Here is an 18,124-nt window from a genome sequence, read left to right as displayed (position 1 = left end):
ATACCACCTCAGATAAAGAGCAGCGCACTTGTTTCATCCAGTACAGTATCAAACGGGGTTCTGTGTCGGACAGACAGTCTGAAGGGGTAGGTAGATTTAAAAAATATATATCTATATAATTCTCATTAAATTACGACTTTATTCTCAAAATCTCAGAGAGCACAGATATGTGGGATCGATTTTGAACTTGAGCAGAAAACTTTCTAAAACTAGAAAAGCCCAGGTGTTGAATTCATTTATCATTGATGTGCATAGGTGCCACCTGCACATTGAAAGAGGTTACTTTCCCGAATAAAAGACACAGAAGAGGAGAGAAGACTGAATCACGCCTACATGTGTGTTGACACAGCGGGGATGATGTTAAATAAGAAAAGTTGGTCTGCATGAGAAACCATATTTTAAAGCAACACAGAATGCCTGAGAGCCTTACTGCATTTTGTATTTTTTTGTATTTTTTGTATTTTGAATGGTCACCTGCTGCCTAAAATTTGTGATTCACTTTACATAAAAATACATTTCTGCCGTCAATTGATGCAGAAGAAGCAGACATCGATGCAGAAGATTTCCCCTAAATGCATGGAAAAAAGTGTTAAATGCGGTATTTCTTGCAGTAAACACAGCACTTTTTTGATAAATTGACTATTCCTTCATTAGTCCCTGCAAGGGGATTTAAACACTGCATTTGACCCATCCTAACTTCTTAAGAGGAATGGACCAACTCCAGATCCTAGGCCTTGATTTAAGAGCACTGGCAGGAGTATTCCTAATACTTGATATTCATGTCTTTCGGGGTGGGAAGAAACCAGAAAATCCAGTACAGAGCATACAAATACTGGGAGAACATGCTACCTAAAGACCTAACCACTAACCTCTGATGTCATCAACTCTGTAAATATGACTCTGTCTGTTGTATCTGCTGTAGCTATTCAATCACTGAACAAGAGTGGAGGACCAGTTAGTAGATGACGTAAGGTTGAAAGGTTGAAATGTTCCTGCTGCAATTAACGTGGACGTCTCAGTCACTCACCAACATTCCATCTACAGCACTTTGCGGAGAGGTACTAATCAAACACAAAGCATATTGATTGCTCGCAGAGAGTCGTGTGGTCTACAAATGCAGTCTGGATTGAGTGAGTGTGGGGAGAGCTTTTCAAGTCCTCTTATGTGGTTTGTAAGTTTTGAATTTGCCCAAGATTAGCCTCCATAAAGAGGATTACTACTTTTGTATGGAATATTTTCAACACTGGCGTAGCCATTTCAGGAATGTTCAGTGGGGCTTTCAGACCATTGTGTTTACTCACCTGTCAGTCTGTTTTCCCTTTTCTTTCACTGATTGAAACAACTCAAACACCTCACCCACCCTGAGCACTCACTGCGGCTGAGTCTGGTGGCGTCGACAGTGCAAACGCGATTACATTAGCCTCAGTGTTATCTGCACTGGGAGCCTGTCTGTCTCAGGCCAGCGCAGAGAGGTTTACCTGAATGGCCTTTGTTTCTGAGTGCCTGCCACCCCCCACCCCCTTAGAGCAGGTCGCAGCCTGAAGCCATTCCACCATGGACGTGGCCCTTCTCAAGTTTCGACCCTCTCAGAAAAATAGAGGAGGAGGCAGAAGAGTGAGAGAGAGATGAAAAAAGAAGGAGGTCAGGGGCTCAGGACAGCTTAGCGTGTAGCCTGTCAATCAAACATCATACGGCATAGCTAAAGGGGAGTCTCTCCCTTCCACCTCAGTGCCCCCTCCCCTCAACCTATGGTGCTTCGTTCACCTTTACATGTCTATTGCGGCACGTTAAAAAGTACTCAGACTCATCCAGAGTGTCTTTCACACATTTTCCTTTAGCAAACTATAATAGATTCCCTCTGTCAAAACATCTGCAGTGCTCATGCAGCTGTAACTTTGCATCCAGGTATGACTGCATGACATGAAACTGCCCCTTAACACACATCTTTAGTTATACCAGACATTTTCCACATATGCTTAGTCCTATGAGAATATCAGAGAATGGTGAATCAGGCAACGGTTGTATGTCAAATGTAAGACTGACACAGATTAACAAGACTTAATCACCAGCCAAAATTAGCTGGAATATGCAAACTAGCAGGTCACACAAGAGTGTAACAGCTCACTAAGAATTCAATCACAACCCCCATGTTTGTCCTCCCTGATTGCACAATTGGTGTAGCAGCCAACTAAACACACTTGCATTGTCTGGAGATGCCAATCTTAATGGTGTCATTGATTGATAAAGACGTCCTCAGTCTAGAGTCGAAGCATTATTACACTGTGCCTTACCTGCCTGATGCAATCAGTGACAATAAAACAAAGTTCCCTCAAAGGAGTTCAGCCAAGCCCGCTAACCTCATTTCTGCAACAAGATTATTTCAATTGATCCAATTAACGTTTGCTGGAGTAGAGGCCCCTATAATGTTCAAGGTGGAAGAGAGTGTCAGGAGCAAGCTTTTATCTGTCTGTGCTGTTGCACATTGTTAGATCAGGAGTGGATGGAAAGGTACAACCGTTAAATCAGACAGAAACAACACAACATTAATTGCGTGGATGCATTTCATGTGTTGAGAGGTAATCAAAATGGCAGAGGGAAAAGGACACAGAGGACAAAGGTTAACATAATATGGCATTCAGAAAGCTAAATTTGCATCACAAATGATTCTATATTCTCACAATTAACCATCTGTGGTTGTGTAGAGTGGTCTTTCCTTTTACTCTTTAGGTAAGATGCTCTTCTCCAGACCTCTGACTCGCTGTCCACACTTCTGATTTGTTCAGGCTTGGTGTTGTACCCACTGATGTCTGTTCCCTTCTGTAAGAAAAACAATTGACCAGACAGAGTTTAGTGGGTGAGATAAAGAATGGGACATCATCTTCCTACATAGCTACTGTAAGAAAGTACCTAGCTACATTTGTGAAAACATAGCTACAGAAAAATGGCAACACCGGTGGATGAGATCGGCGCAGTTGTACAAGCTTACAGAAATAACTCTAAAATCAACATATTGTTTCTATGTCAAAAATGTTTTAAAAAGTGAATTGCTCCTAGCAAAATGACGGGATGGTGGGATCACTCCTGATTGGTTTGGCCAAAAGAAAATGCTCCCCCTCCCAACAGAAAAATAAAGACAACAGAAAATACCTAACTGCTAACTAAGATGTATGTACCTATATTTTCTTCAGTATAACAATATGCTACACAGACATGATCTTTCATTTTGCCCTCCACAGGAGACAAATGGCTCCATTCTTCATCTAAGGCCCTTTAGAGTAGCTATAGAATAGCTATAATCTACATAATAACATAAACATCAATGTAGACATGCAGGAGATCATCAAAGTCCATGGTCCACATTCATTAGTATTTTCCTTGCCATGTTTACTACATTTCTTCACACAGCACACAAAAGTAAAAGTCTAGAAGAAACATTTGAGCCCAGACACCTCCACTCGTTTCTCATTGATGCTGACTTGCTACACGTTTCAGTGTACACATGACATTACAGTGTTAGGCAATGCCTGGCCTAGTGTCTGTGTTCCACTATCTGTCCTTGGAGAGCTTGAGTTTTCCCTCACTCACATACATTTACACAAACACCACCCACCTAAGAGTCTCATCGCAGATGTTTGCCAAAGAGGTTCAAATAATGTTCTGTATGCCTGGAACTGCTCCCCAAATCAAGTCTATCAGACAGTAGTCTATGTAAACCCAGTGTGAAGGCGAGATTAATACTGTAAATAATGCCATGTTTACATACATAAACATGTCTTAATCGGACTGCTAATGAGCAGTATAGGATGCCCAGGGCAGCTCACCAGGGATGCTGCTCAGCCTCTGATGTGTGCAGTGAGCGCGATCGGGGGTTTGATCGGAGACCGCCAAGAACGAGACGCAAACTCCACAAGGTCGTTTGTGTTTTACACATCTGCTACCTCTCTGCTTCTCTGTCTCTCACCCTCTGGATATGGTTTCCCACTTCCCTACCTTGTCGTTTTCTGCCTTTACTCTCTCTCCCTCCTTCTGTCTGGCGGTCATCCTTGCCCTCGCCATCTGTTTCACAGTACGCCACACACGGAGAGGGCGAGAGGTAGGGAGGGAGACGGTGCTAAAGAGAGGATAAGTGAGGACAGAAAATGAAGGATATACAGTACACGCTTCCATTGACATTTCTAGTTCTGTTTTTTCCCGTTTTGTTCCTGGGCTGCTTTCAAAGAGATATCTATCATATACAGACTTCTGATATTATTGTATTATTTAGGACTAATTTACCATTAATTCTAATTATCTAAATTAATTAAAGGAATAGTTTAAAATTTTGGGAAATACGCTTTATCGCTTTCTTAGAGAAAGTTAGATAAGAAGATCAATACTATTCCCATAACCGTCCATTAAATTTAAAGCTACATACAGCAACCCATTAGCGTAGCTTAGAAGCAGCTAGCTAGCCTAGCTCTGGTTAAAGGTTAAACAATCCTGCTGGTTTTACAGGGTGCACATAATATCTCATTTGTTTAGCTGGTTCAACCTGGAAGCTAGCTGGTTCACCCTGTTTCCAGTCGTTATGCTAAGCTAAGCTAAATGGCTGCTGGCCGTAGCTTTATATTTATATAACAGACATGTGAGTGGCATCAATCTTCTTATCTGACTCTCATCAAGAAAGAAAGCAATGAGTGTATTTCCCAAAATGTCAAACAGTTTGACACTCAAGTTTCACACAAGATCAAATGAGCTACAGCTTCAGACTGCTAAATCCAAACCATGAGGAAGATTTCAGCCAATCAAGTGTATTTGTCACGTGTAATCATATAATCCAACCACAGTGAAATGCGTCATTGATTTTAACATTCATATGGACATTTTACTTGATGAATCTAGCGAGAAATGAGGCACTGTCTCTAAAGGAAACACAAACTAAAACTGATTGTTACAATGAAAATACAACTCAGTCTAACTCAAATTAGTGTGGCCCAAGACCAAAACCACGCCTGTCTTAACTCCAATAGACCAGTCTTACACATATCTTGTAAAACCAGCGCCTGTTGTCAGCATCATGAGATTAGCTATAGTAGCTAACTGCATAGAGATCTATTCCAGGGCAACCTGCTGAATAATCAGACAAGCTGCCTGTTTATCTACACATGCTGTTGATTTAGGCTGTTGACGTGGGTGTACTATAGAACTAGTAGTAAAAAAAAAAGAAAGATTGGCCACATCTAAAGTAGATTACCCAGGTTGAAAAATACCCCAATTGCCCTTTAACCCAAAGTTTGGCATACTGCACGTCTGTTACTACTGTACTCGTATGTTGTGGTTTTGTTTATATAGTAATATACATTTTTTTACTATGACCCCATTCTCAAACTTGACAGGTTTTATGGAGGTACTGGAGTACACAAACACAGTACAGTACACAACCATTTTGTCTAAACTATATTATGGATGAAATGCATAACAACCCCTGTATTTGAATCATAGCCTCACCAGTGAATCAAAGATAGAGACACAGCTCAGAATTGCTCTACAGCTTACACCACACTAGAAAAATCTCCCAACAAATCACAGTTCTTAGAACTGAACAGACATCCCAAGAGTCCTAGCTGACAATGCAAGATCTAAACAAGGGATTTTTAGCTTTTAGCAGTTGACATTAGGTTAAAGGAGCACAGGTCTGGGTGGAATACGATGTATTCAAAGACTTCATGAATAGTAATGAGATGAGTTCATTAGCAGGACTCGCTTCCCTCCCTATGGAAATGAATGCAGACCCCTTGTGACCTTTGACCCCCCCCAGCCTGGTCAGAATCAGCACTGAAGCAACCAGGCCGACCCTTACACAGCATCCCACCGCTGAGTGCTGCAACAACAACAACAGCAGAGCACAAAAATGAAATCACCGCCTTCAGGTTTCAAAGACAAGTGTTCCACCCCATGTGTTGAACCCAGATGGCAAGTCTACCTGCTTAAGTGCCGTCCATGTGTCATACCAGCCGCTCAGGCCTCGTCTCTGGTTACATGCAGGGGTTAAAAAAATCAGCTCCCGCTATTATATGAGATAGTGTGTGTGTGTGTGTGTGTGTGTGTGTGTGTGTGTGTGTGTGTATTTCCTGAGTAGGAGAAATCTCTGTGGGCTTACCTTTCTGGATGGAGAGAACAAGTTTCGTGCTGTTTTACAAGAGGAGAGATAAATCTGACGAGAGTGTCAAGTAGCAGGCATCGTAGCAGCCAAAAGCAGACCTCTGCTGGCTGGCCAGATTCTTGTGGCATCGGATGGCTGAAAACTCCAAACAATCACACACACTTGGCTCAGGGATGGCAGTCAGTAATTTTGGCTGCAGGAGAATGATTCTCCTCATGAAGGCAGTGTTGTTTTTTAATTAGTGAGCAAAAAAGTGGATCTGCTTTTCTCAAGCTCTTAGGTGTAACTCACAACTCCAGATGTTTGTGACATTATGTAACGTTGCTGCTTAGCAACTTATATTCAGTTCCACTGTTTATGTGAAACGAATAAGCGGCCAGTTTTAAACTAAATATTCTCACAGGATTAAAAGCTGCACCAAGCATGGCATTTAGACAAACAATGCAGTGTTTTTTAATCAGGGTTGATTCACAGAAATAAATTTTTTAAAAAAGAAAAAGTTGTCAAAAGTCCCGTTGGATAGAGTTTAACCTTTCTATTTTGTGAAACCCATGCACAAGTTTTTAGCTCTGCGACATTGCATTTTCTAGATCATTCAGTGGGGTTTTTTAATGGTTCGGTAAGTTGTAGTAAGTAGAAGAAAGTAGAGACACATGGTTTGATTTGGACAGTGACAAAATGTTCAGCTATTAATAAATGCTCACAGGTTTCTCGCTTTCTAATCTAGTCTGCAGCTATTAATGATAAAATGTTATTGATGAAACTTTTTAATTCATTGAGTGTGCTGTTGTAAATGTTAATACATGGAGTGATCAAACAGTCCAATCATTCACAGGAATTGTTTACAACCTGGTAACCCAAGTTGTTTTTGTTGTTAATGACTTATAAATGATCTATAGACCACCAGAAAATGACTTACAAATCATTTCCTGCAACTAGTTAACAAGTTTAGAAAGTGGTTCCGAAGTTTGTTTGCGGTATTCACAGCATTAAATAATGCAACAGCAACAGCAACATCTTCTAATATCAGTGTTCCTGTTAATCCACAGACTTCGTTATGAAGTAGGCTATTTATTCGGTAGAAAGTAGTTCCTTGTCAAGGTCTGTGGTTTGGAAGCAGAAATCTCAGAGATGGAAATCTCACAACATGGGCAAATAAATCCCAAGCTATCTGCATGGGGAGGCGCCTCTAGAGTTAATGAGAAAATATGCATGTATGGTATTTGGGTGAACTGAACCTTTAATAATGAAGGATTGCAACACATCAAATTTTACCACTAAAAGGAGATTTGGAGGATTTCAGTTCTGGATACTTTTAAGTCTTTGGCCTCTCTTATCCCTTTTGTGTCTTTTAGTATGAAGCATCACTTATTTGTAGGGTGAACGTGAGTGCAATGTGTGCATGTAGCTTGTCATCATGAAAGCTGCCTTGTGTTGCTTCAAGACACGACTTGATTCTTTCACTTATATTTTTTACTCTACATGCAAACACACACACAAGTCCTTCCTGGTCTCACAGAGAGGGGTCGTGGCTGTAAGGGTGGATTTACAGAGGCCGCCTGTCCTCCCAGCAGTAGGCTGATTGGAGGGGCTGGCTGTGTTTGTTAAGGTAATGGGCCCTAGGTGAGCTAATTCACAGGGTACACGCTCCATGCTCTGTCACCTCAGGAGTACCATAGAGGTTGCCGGCGGGGGCTGGGGCTTAGGGGGAAGGTTTCCAGCTCTCGAGCTCTCCCCAAAATCCCCTCAGCCTTGCTCTGTCTCCTCTAGCTCCACCTGAAAGTGATTACCAGGCCAGCCGTGAGCAAACAAGCCCCATATGGAGTGTCTATAGTGGGGCTGAAGCTGGAGCCTGGGGAGCCCTCCTCCACCTCTTTGGAGAGAAGAGGCCTGAGCAAACACAGCTAATGAAGTCTTAACAAGCAGCCCCGGGTTAGCGCGAGCCCGCTAAATGCCACCGAGGCTCTTGGAATTGTGTCCACTAGATTGGCTAAATCTCCTCGAAGCTTTCCTTTACAAGATAAAGGTGCATTAGCATATCTCTGTCTCACCATCTCCGAGGTAAACCCAGGATCTGGCACGCAGTCACACTTGATGGGCTGCCTTCCTTCAGCAGGAGCACTTGATTCTGACAGACAGAATGGGGATTTAAAATGAAAAAATTAACTTTGGATCTCGATGTGATTCTGGGTTTTATTCATTGGTCATTGGAGTGTTCCTTTAAGGCTTTAGTCTGGGGAGATATTTTCCCAAAGCGTGCAGCTCTGTGTTGCAAACAGGAGATGAGTGGATTTCCTTAGAGTAAATCATTATCTCTGCACCGAACAGACTCGACGCCCTCTCTTGCCCTCTTCCATCCTCCCTCTGCTTCCTCTATCACTCTCCCACAACGTGATCAGCACCTTATTCTCACTCCCTTTTTATCATGTGTCCTTTTTCACACATCTCGAAAATACCTGGGGTTTATTATTGAGAAAACACCACACCACCCAACATGTGCACACAGTCACATAACTCCACAGCACTGCCTAACTGAAGTCTTGTTTCCTAATCAAGAGCAAACAGCCATTAACAGAGCTCCTTCCTTGTTATCTCACCCCGGTGAGTCACTTAATCAGTCTCCTGATGCTCAGCTCACTCTGGGTTATTTTATACATTCAGTGGGTCGGGGTTGTAAAAAAGTTGCCACACATGATAAAGAACTGGCTCCATTCCAAACACAATACTACTAAACTTAAAGCCCAGCACCACCACACCCCGGCTCATGCACACAGTGTTGCATTATGCATGGATGGGAAACTGGAAGGAAGATGCTTTTTTTAACACTGTATGACCACACATTGGCCTCCTAGCACCCAAACTCTGCAGGAACTGTGTGTGTGTGTGTGTGTGTGTGCGTGTGTGTGTGTGTGTGTGTGTGTGTGTGTGTGTGTGTGTGTGTGTGTACGGGCAATTGCGTGCACAGTGGAGCACAAAATGTCTATTCAAAAATACTTCCCTCTTGTTGGTGAAATGAATATCGAGTTTCGAACAGATGTGAAGATCACATGGTCGGCCTCATTTTACCAGACTCTGCATGGTTTTGCGTCCTTGAAGAGTCTGTAATAATGATGATAATGATACTCACAATGATAAAATATCAATTATACATCCTTTATAAGTTATAAGAGTGTTTTAGGTCTGTAAAAACTACTTTTTAACATCACAGACGACAATATTTCTGTGAAATGAAACTGTTAGTCCCTCATTCTAAGTTCACACTCTGAGGTAAAATACCAACATTAATTATTATTGTGCTTAGTTTGTGTATGAAAGCACACAGTATTATTTTAAAAGGGGCATTAGTTAAATACCACACTACAAAAATACATACACAAAATGTCCTGCCTGCAAAATCTTACCTGAATAAAAGGAGGTAGTGTCAGAAACATATATTTGCACAAGTAATCAACAAGTATCAACAATAAAACTAATAATAATACTAAGCTGTATAACCCTAGCTATTGGATAAATATAGTGCAGTGAAATGTATTATATTGCCCTCTGAAATATAGTGGAGTAGAAGTATAAAATACAATAAAATTGATAATTTCAAATCAAGAACAAGTACCTCATAAGTCCATTTAAGTAAAGTAATTGAGTAAATGTACTTTTTTTTTACTTTCCACCACTGCAAAAGCAAGCACATGTCCATAAGTATGTCTGTATAAATGTACTGCTGAGTGTCATTTTAAGCATCTGAAGCCATATTTTAGAAGTAGCCTCCTCTGTGTGTGTGTGTGTGTGTGTGCGTGCCACAGAAGATAAGAAGATAAGAATGTCATGAGGTTAATAAAGACACATTCTTTACAGAAATTATAGGATAATATCAGACATTTAAAAAAAACACCAGTTACAGCAATAAGATTGCGTCAAATAACTGCCAGACACACTGTAAGCATGTTAAAGCTGCTCTGCCACTGTCTCCTTGCTGTGCTGCTTGGTCTTTGCCTCGCGCAATTACGCCTCCCGCGGAGCTCTATGCAAGCGTTAAACGAAACATTAGCACCTCATTTAAAAAATAAAACAGCTTTTCACAAGGACAGACAGCTCCCTGGGTAGTCTTATCATGCGCAAATTAGCCAATTTACCAAACTGGCCTCTCTCTCTCTCTCTCTCTCTCTCTCTCTCTCTCTCTCTCTCTCTCTCTCTCTCTCTCACACACACACACACACACACACACGCACACACACACAGCCTACACACACACAAACAAACACACACATAAACAATAATCTGGAGCTAGACGCACCCTCGCTCTGCCCGGTGTGTCACCATTCTCGTTTCACTAGCTATCAGTGAACAGAAAGTTCAGTCACTGAGCCATATTATATATTATGAAACAGTAGATTATTATTCCTACTACCAGTGCGCATGGCGTGCTTCATGTCGTATTTTGAATTACTTTATATTATTATGATTATAATGTTTAAAATTATACTTTCGCTATATGAAAGAGGTTTGGGGGAAGAGGGTTTATTCAAGACCACCTTTAGCCTTAACAAATGAATAAAAGCAGTGCTGTTGTTTCAATATGGGGTTGTTTGATTTGTGGTCATCGTCGGCTGGAGGCGACATCGTTTTCTACATCTCACCCACACCTCCATCCTGCCTCCCGGTGCCACAGACACTGGCAAAACTACTATCATCATTTGCTAACAAAACATTTAGGTGAAAAACTTTGATTGACAGCCGGAAAGCACCACCCCTTCCGTTCTGTGATTGGAGGAGCGGCTCCGGGGGTGTAGCCAGCCAGGCTCTGGTATATATTGGCACCGCTTCGTCTCCCAGCCGTTGATTTGTATGGGAACCGGGACTAAGGTGGGACGAGCCGACTGAATGTAGTCGCTGTGTTTTGAAGAAAGAAAGAAGGCCCACATTTCCCGTTTGCAGAGATCGGACAGCAGCACTTGAGTTTTGTAATAACAGATTGTCTGTGGATACTGAAAGAAGAAGGTGGATTCTCCTCTCAGCCATCTTGACTGCTGCCCCCCGCCCTGAAGGCTGATTTCTCTCCTCCTCCTCCACAGCTGAAAGTAAACACGGCTTGCACATTGCTTGCAACTCCGTGCAAGATCCTGAGAGAAGCGAGATGGGCTCGCTGCGCAACCTCTAACCGGACCAGAGGCAAAAGCAGACGACTGAGAGGATTTATTGCTGTTGGTACCAGAGCAGAAGAGGGGGACACGACGCTCCGGAGGGATGGATCTGCTTGGGATTTACCTGCTCCTCTCACTCGCTCTCCTGCCCCGATCCAGCTGCACCACGGCCAAGGAGATCACCTGCCAGGAGATAGCCGTACCCCTGTGTAAGGGGATCGGCTACAACTACACCTACATGCCTAACCAGTTTAATCACGACACGCAGGACGAGGCAGGACTGGAGGTGCACCAGTTCTGGCCTCTGGTTGAGATTCAGTGTTCACCGGACCTGAAGTTCTTCTTGTGCAGCATGTACACCCCGATCTGCCTGGAGGACTATAAAAAACCTCTCCCGCCGTGCCGGAGCGTGTGTGAGAGAGCCCGGGCCGGCTGTGCGCCTCTCATGAGGCAGTACGGCTTCCCCTGGCCGGACAGGATGAAGTGTGACTTGCTGCCGGTGCAAGGCAACCCAGACACTCTGTGCATGGACTACAACAGAACCGACTCCACCACAGTCTCCCCTGTCCTCTCCAAACCCACCAACCATCCCGGTAAGGGTTACAATCCATCTAAAAACAAGTCTGGCCGACCCGGCGCGCCGGGAAAATACAAGCCGCCTGCCACCGCATGTGAGCCGGGGTGCAAGTGTTTGGAGCCCATGGTGCCGGTGAACACGGACCGTCACCCGCTCTATAACCGTGTCAAAACGGGACAGATCACCAACTGCGCCATGCCGTGCCACAACCCCTATTTTACGCACGACGAGAGAGCATTCACCGCCTTTTGGATAGGACTTTGGTCCGTGTTGTGCTTCGTGTCAACTTTTGCCACCGTCGCTACTTTCCTCATCGACATGGAGCGGTTCAAGTACCCAGAGAGACCCATCATCTTCCTCTCAGCTTGTTACATGTTTGTGTCAATCGGTTACATTGTCAGACTGATCGCGGGACACGAAAAAGTGGCGTGCAACCGGGAGTTCGACCTGGAGCACATCCACTACGAGACCACCGGCCCCGCGCTCTGCACCGTGGTCTTTCTCCTTATTTACTTTTTCGGCATGGCCAGCTCAATCTGGTGGGTCATCCTGTCTCTGACCTGGTTCCTCGCAGCCGGGATGAAGTGGGGAAACGAGGCGATCGCCAGCTACTCCCAGTACTTCCACCTGGCCGCCTGGCTCATTCCCAGCATGAAGTCTATCGCGGTCCTGGCGCTGAGCTCCGTTGACGGGGACTCAGTGGCTGGCATCTGCTACGTGGGGAACCAGAACCTGGACAACCTACGGGGCTTCGTTCTTGCCCCTTTGGTGATCTATTTATTTATAGGCACTATGTTCCTCCTTGCTGGATTTGTGTCCCTGTTCAGGATCCGCAGCGTCATCAAACAAGGTGGCACCAAGACTGACAAACTAGAGAAGCTCATGATCAGAATAGGCATCTTCACGGTGCTCTACACGGTGCCAGCCACTATCATAGTCGCATGTTACTTTTATGAGCAGCACAACAGGCAAAGCTGGGAGATCACACACAACTGCTCCAACTGTTTATTAGAGGGGGACCGCAGGAGCCCGGACTATGCCGTTTTTATGTTAAAGTACTTTATGTGCCTTCTGGTGGGCATCACGTCCGGAGTGTGGATCTGGTCCGGTAAAACTCTGGACTCCTGGAGGACTTTCTGCACCAGGTGCTGCTGGGGCAGTAAAGGCACCAGCGGCTCCATGTACAGCGACGTGAGCACCGGACTAACGTGGAGGTCAGGCACGGCCAGCTCCGTGTCTTGCCCCAAGCAGATGCCATTGTCCCAGGTTTGAATGGGGGGGGTGGGGGGGGGGGAAGCAGCTTATGAGGACTGCTAATTGTTTAGCAGATAACCCATCACTCCCTGTCTTAAGCAATTTGCATAGTAATGACCTGCTGCTGATGTGTCTCCCAAACATCCACACACACCTCTGTGGGGAGAGCTGGATGAAGCATTCACACAGGTTAATACCTCCCTGTTTATATGTATTAGAGGTACAGATGGAGGCTTTTAGCAAACTGGGCATTACTTGTTGTAGACAGAGACAGTCTGGTTCCTAACTAGCTTCATACAAAGAGCATTTGGGGTTTTATTGCCATTTTATTTACATAGTGCCAGATAACATTGTATAATCCAATCACATCAAAGATGGGTTTAAATTAAGCCTTAATAGTGCCCAAGTATTTTTACGGGTCATTCTTTTTGTAATTTCAAATGTATTTATATAAAGGTTATGTAAAAAGTGTACATTTGTGTATAAAAGAAACACTTTATAAGCTATTGTAAATTTGTACAAAGTGTAGATGTCTCTTTTTGTGAGAAAGCAAATATGACCTTTATTTTGACAATAAAACATTTGATAAATCTCAACACCTGTGTAACTTTGCAGTGCTTTCCCATGCAAAAGGTGGCTGTTGTGTTTTTCCAGGCCCGTGCGGGCATATTTTGTGGCTCCTTGTGGTCACCGTGTTGAGGGTGTCAAGCTTTTGAGAGTCCCGGCTAAAAAGGAAGCCCCCTTTTAACCATCAGAGACCGGTAATTAGAGGCAGAGGTTGAGTTGGAGCATCTCCATAATTGTTAAGAAAGTCCTCTTCACATGCCTGCCCGAAGCCCGCTTTCTTAATTTAGTAAAAGAGGGAGTGGGTGAATGGGGGTATAAATGCAGGGAACAGGCCCTTTTCATCTGCAGAAACTTTGATCTTTCTTTTTTTAACAGCCGAGAATAAAAGGTGGTGTGTATTAGGAGTGTCTGTCTGATGTGCCAAGGTTCCCCCTAAACGTCCCCATTTGGATGCTTTGATGGGCGTCCTACAATTGAAAGAGCATTTTGGAACCCCTCGCCTTTCTGGGTTTGTCAGAGCTCAAACCTGCCAGAGCCCCTGCGTCTTGTGTTTGGTTTTTTCGCTGCGCCTGAATTGAAACATCTTCTGCCTGAGCTCAAGCTGTGTCAGCGAGTGCAGGGGCCTTGACGTGAATGATATTGAAATAGCAATGAAAGCCCCACAGGTGGTCTGTTCACATGATCTCACATCTTAGGGGCCCCTAATGGAGGCATTTCTGCAACAAATGTATCTGGTTTAGTCCCAATTAACCCAATGCGCTGGCATAAGATGATACACTGTAACCCAGCGTAGAAATGCCTGGACTGATTTGCTGGTCAATGGTGACAGTGGGCTTTGTAGTGACTGCTTTGTTCCTGTGTTATTCCTTTACACTCTGATGGTAGATGTAAACCCCAAAAGCTTCTTTACAGTGTAGTGCAGATGTGCATCTGTTGGGAGTGTAAAGCAGCCACATAAATCTTGCATCAGTGCTGTCAGCAGACACCAAGCAATGAAGATGGAAGTCACAGAAAAAATGTACTTTTCTTAAGATCAAAAGAGCCTTTAGCTTCCTCGCAGCTCATCAACACTTCTGTGTAGCTTTTAGTGTTTGTGTGAAGTTACTAAAGGTCAAGTTTGGGAGTTTTAATCATGTTATGTTTAGCTGCAAGTTTGAAATTGCTTCTGAAATTTTAAACACGGCACTGCCCCTCTGTTTGGTAAGGAGTTCATGCTCTGAATCATTTGCTGTTATACTGCCATCAAATAGTCAGGGTAGCTTTCAGTCTTGCAGCTTGTTTTTGTGGTGTTTGCCTCAAAAACCTCAATCAGTCAGTGTGCAGTCCCAAGCGCCAGCAATTGCCAGGCTCTTAGCAGTGACATTAAAGTGCAGCCCCACCTAGTGGTAAAAGCAGCGCTGCACATGCCTTCACACTTGAGTTTAGAGCACACAGATGTTAAAATTCTAAATATGATGTACTTTTGCTTTTTATCTTAGAATTAACAAGAAGTGAGAAACTTAACGTTAGCGTTTACAGATACAAGATCTCGCCCAGTACTCATGTACAACATGAAAATGTTCATGAGATGATGCATTCGGCATAAAAACAATCCCATGTGGGATTCTTCCTGATGTTCACACTAAACACATTGTTATCAATAATAGAATTTAAAGTTCATTCTATATGCAGTGAAATGCAAGAGTTCAATTTTTGAAAGTGAGAGACAAGACAGTGAATAACAAAGCCATAGGAATGGCAAATGAAAGTGATTCTAAATGTATAAACTTTGTCAGTCAACTTTTTATGGTTATGCATAGTTTTCAGGGCTGAAACGATTAGCTGATTAATTGATCATTCATTTCTCAGAAAATAATTGCCAACTATTTTGATAATCTATTGATCATTTCAACCATAACTCAAGAAAAAAAATAGTGAAAAAATGACAAACACGCTCTTGTTTCAGTTTCTCAGATGTGAGCGTTTGCTGCTTTTATTACTTTTAATATTTCTGGGGGAGGTTGGACTTTTGGTCAGACAAAACCAGATTGCAAAAATGTCAACCGGCGTGGTGAGAAGTTGTGACGGGCATTTTTTTTACAATTGTTTGACATTTCGTAGATGAAACGATTAATTGGAAAAATAATCTGCAGATTAAATCGATCGATGAAAATAATGGTTAGTTACGGTCATTTTCAGGTTGAGTCCTGTGCTTTGGAAAAACAGAATCAGTTGAACTTGTACTTGATTTACATAACAAAAGAATAATAGGGCCTCTGTAGATGAGTATTTAAATTAGTACACATCTAACAAATGTAATATTTTTAAGAATAATATTCCAAAAGGCACATATTGTTAATTTCACCATAAGGGAAATATGATCCAAGCTGCTGGCTGATTCAGTGGTTGATGGAGGGAATTTTAGGTAGACACTTCTTCGTCGGAACTGAAGAATCACGCTTCACTAAAAGTTACTTTTAGCTTCTTAATACAAAGTCTTACTTTTTCAAATTTTTTGATACATAAGTCAAAGTTCAGGACCATTCTTAAGAATTCACTGCTGAAGACACACACTAGACACATTACACGGACACATCTTCCCCCCATACCAAACTACCTGGCTCCACAAACCAACTGTTTAGGCACCTAAAGCTGCATGCCCCTGCATGGCCGTTATGCAGACATTGTAATTAGCTGGCAACTACGGCTCCTCCACAGAGGTCACTGAACCTATTCGGTGCACTTTACAGGAGAAAGTATGAGAGTGTCATTAAGAGAACCTTCACACAGACAGGACAGGGCCATGGGAATGGCTGGGTGCTAACTGGTAATAGTCCAGGTCAAGTCTGAGTTGGTGGTTTATTATTATGGTTTATTTTTACTAGGACATAATTTATGGACATGCCCCTTATCTGATCTTGTCAGGGCTTGTTCTCAACTGCCACCTGTGGCCCATAACAAGCACACAAACAGCAATAGGTGGTATCAATGGGCTATGCTTGTGCAGACATGTAACCCCCGCATAGAAATCTGGTAACAAATAAATCCATCAGCCCTTGCATGAATCCAGGAGACGATGTTCCGTGCAGCTGCTCTGATTGAATTGTCTTCTTTTCTGATCGCTCTCTGTATATCAGTGTTAAAGCCTCATTTGTGGGGCCAGGAGGAACATTCTGACATGGTTGCCTATCAAATATTAATGGCGGCGTTTGATGAAAGGCAGACACAGAGGAGAGTGCAGGGGTGATAGGCAGGTCATGCTTTTTAATACTATCTTTATGATACACCTGGGAGAAGGTTGTTTTTTGTAGCATTAGAGGAGATGTTGCAGCTGTGGACAGCCTTTTGTGAGGTGCATTCATTTTTTTTCTATTAAAGATTATTACAGACAACTATCAGACCATATTTAGCACTTTTAATTTGGGTGACAAGTTACAAAGGTATGACTTCACAATGACATTAAGAATAAAATGTGCAAACCTCTGTGTAAAACCAACATATGTTTTGTGGACCTGCATTAGGTTTCCTGATTTCTCTTTATTTTCCAAATTACATTTGTACGTGGAAGATGAACAATAGCACTAAAACCCCAGAGTTTCCATGGGCATATTCTCCCATGCATAAAGCATAACAGTGACCTCGGGTTTCTGTGACCCATTTAGATTAATGTTGAAGCTCCTGGCCTCCAGCTCAGGCACATTATTCCCGGCTGGCCATTTGAGACGGCAGATGTTGGAAAATAGTGGGGTTCAGCTCTCAGGCTTCATGGTTATAGTTTCTAAGGGATGTGGACGTCATTGAAGCTGCTGCAGTTTGGTTTGCATATTTAAAATGTGCGTTTAGCAAGAAGGTTGAGGTCAAATTAAAAAGAAATGGAAAATTAATGTTGTGTCAGTCACGCAGTTATTAACCAATAAATGCTTGATTTTAGCACTGTGACTGAGCTTAACAAAGATATCAGCATAAATGGCTGGCTACCCGTTGGCACAGTAACAATGCCTCTGTGGTTTAGTAGTCCTTACAGTGCACCCCTGCTGCCTCTTCCAATCCCAGGACCCCCCACCTCCACACACACATACACACACACATCCACACACAGCGACAGAACTCTGTGTTCTCTCAGTCCTTCACTGACTGACTGACATGTACACAAAAGGAGAACCTCTTTCATCTGAAGCGCTGAGTGTTTTGCCAGATTCTCTCTGGGTACGGTCATGTTGGGTGAGCCCTTGGTCCAACAAACGTGCCCACACTCAGCATCAAAAATGGATGTGATGTCACATGTAAATGAATACCGAGCAGAACAATCAGACAATAAGCAGTCAATGAGAGTGCTGCTGATGTTGATAAAATGGTGAGTGTAATACAAAAAAGGGGGATCCTACTTCTCCTATGTCTACATCCGACTTACAGCACAATGGCGTACAAACAGTATCAGTGTGCCATATGTTACTAAATGCCAAGTGA

At 43.0% G+C, this 18,124-nt stretch overlaps 2 protein-coding genes across 4 annotated transcripts in view; both read left to right on the top strand.

Annotated features, from left to right (window-relative positions):
* The window catches only part of LOC123979218 (WD repeat-containing protein 37-like), a 1,096,407-nt gene that overhangs the window by 722,020 nt on the left and 356,263 nt on the right, over positions 1-18,124 (top strand). The window lies entirely within an intron of this gene.
* Positions 10,997-13,707, top strand: fzd8a (frizzled class receptor 8a). Its single transcript, XM_046063022.1, has one exon. It carries the CDS (start codon positions 11,384-11,386, stop codon positions 13,127-13,129), a length of 1,746 nt encoding a protein of 581 aa, XP_045918978.1. The 5' UTR covers positions 10,997-11,383; the 3' UTR covers positions 13,130-13,707.

This window comes from Micropterus dolomieu, linkage group LG01 (assembly GCF_021292245.1).
Source record: "Micropterus dolomieu isolate WLL.071019.BEF.003 ecotype Adirondacks linkage group LG01, ASM2129224v1, whole genome shotgun sequence".
NCBI lineage: Eukaryota > Metazoa > Chordata > Actinopteri > Centrarchiformes > Centrarchidae > Micropterus > Micropterus dolomieu.
This window is presented reverse-complemented; position numbering and strand designations above follow the sequence as displayed.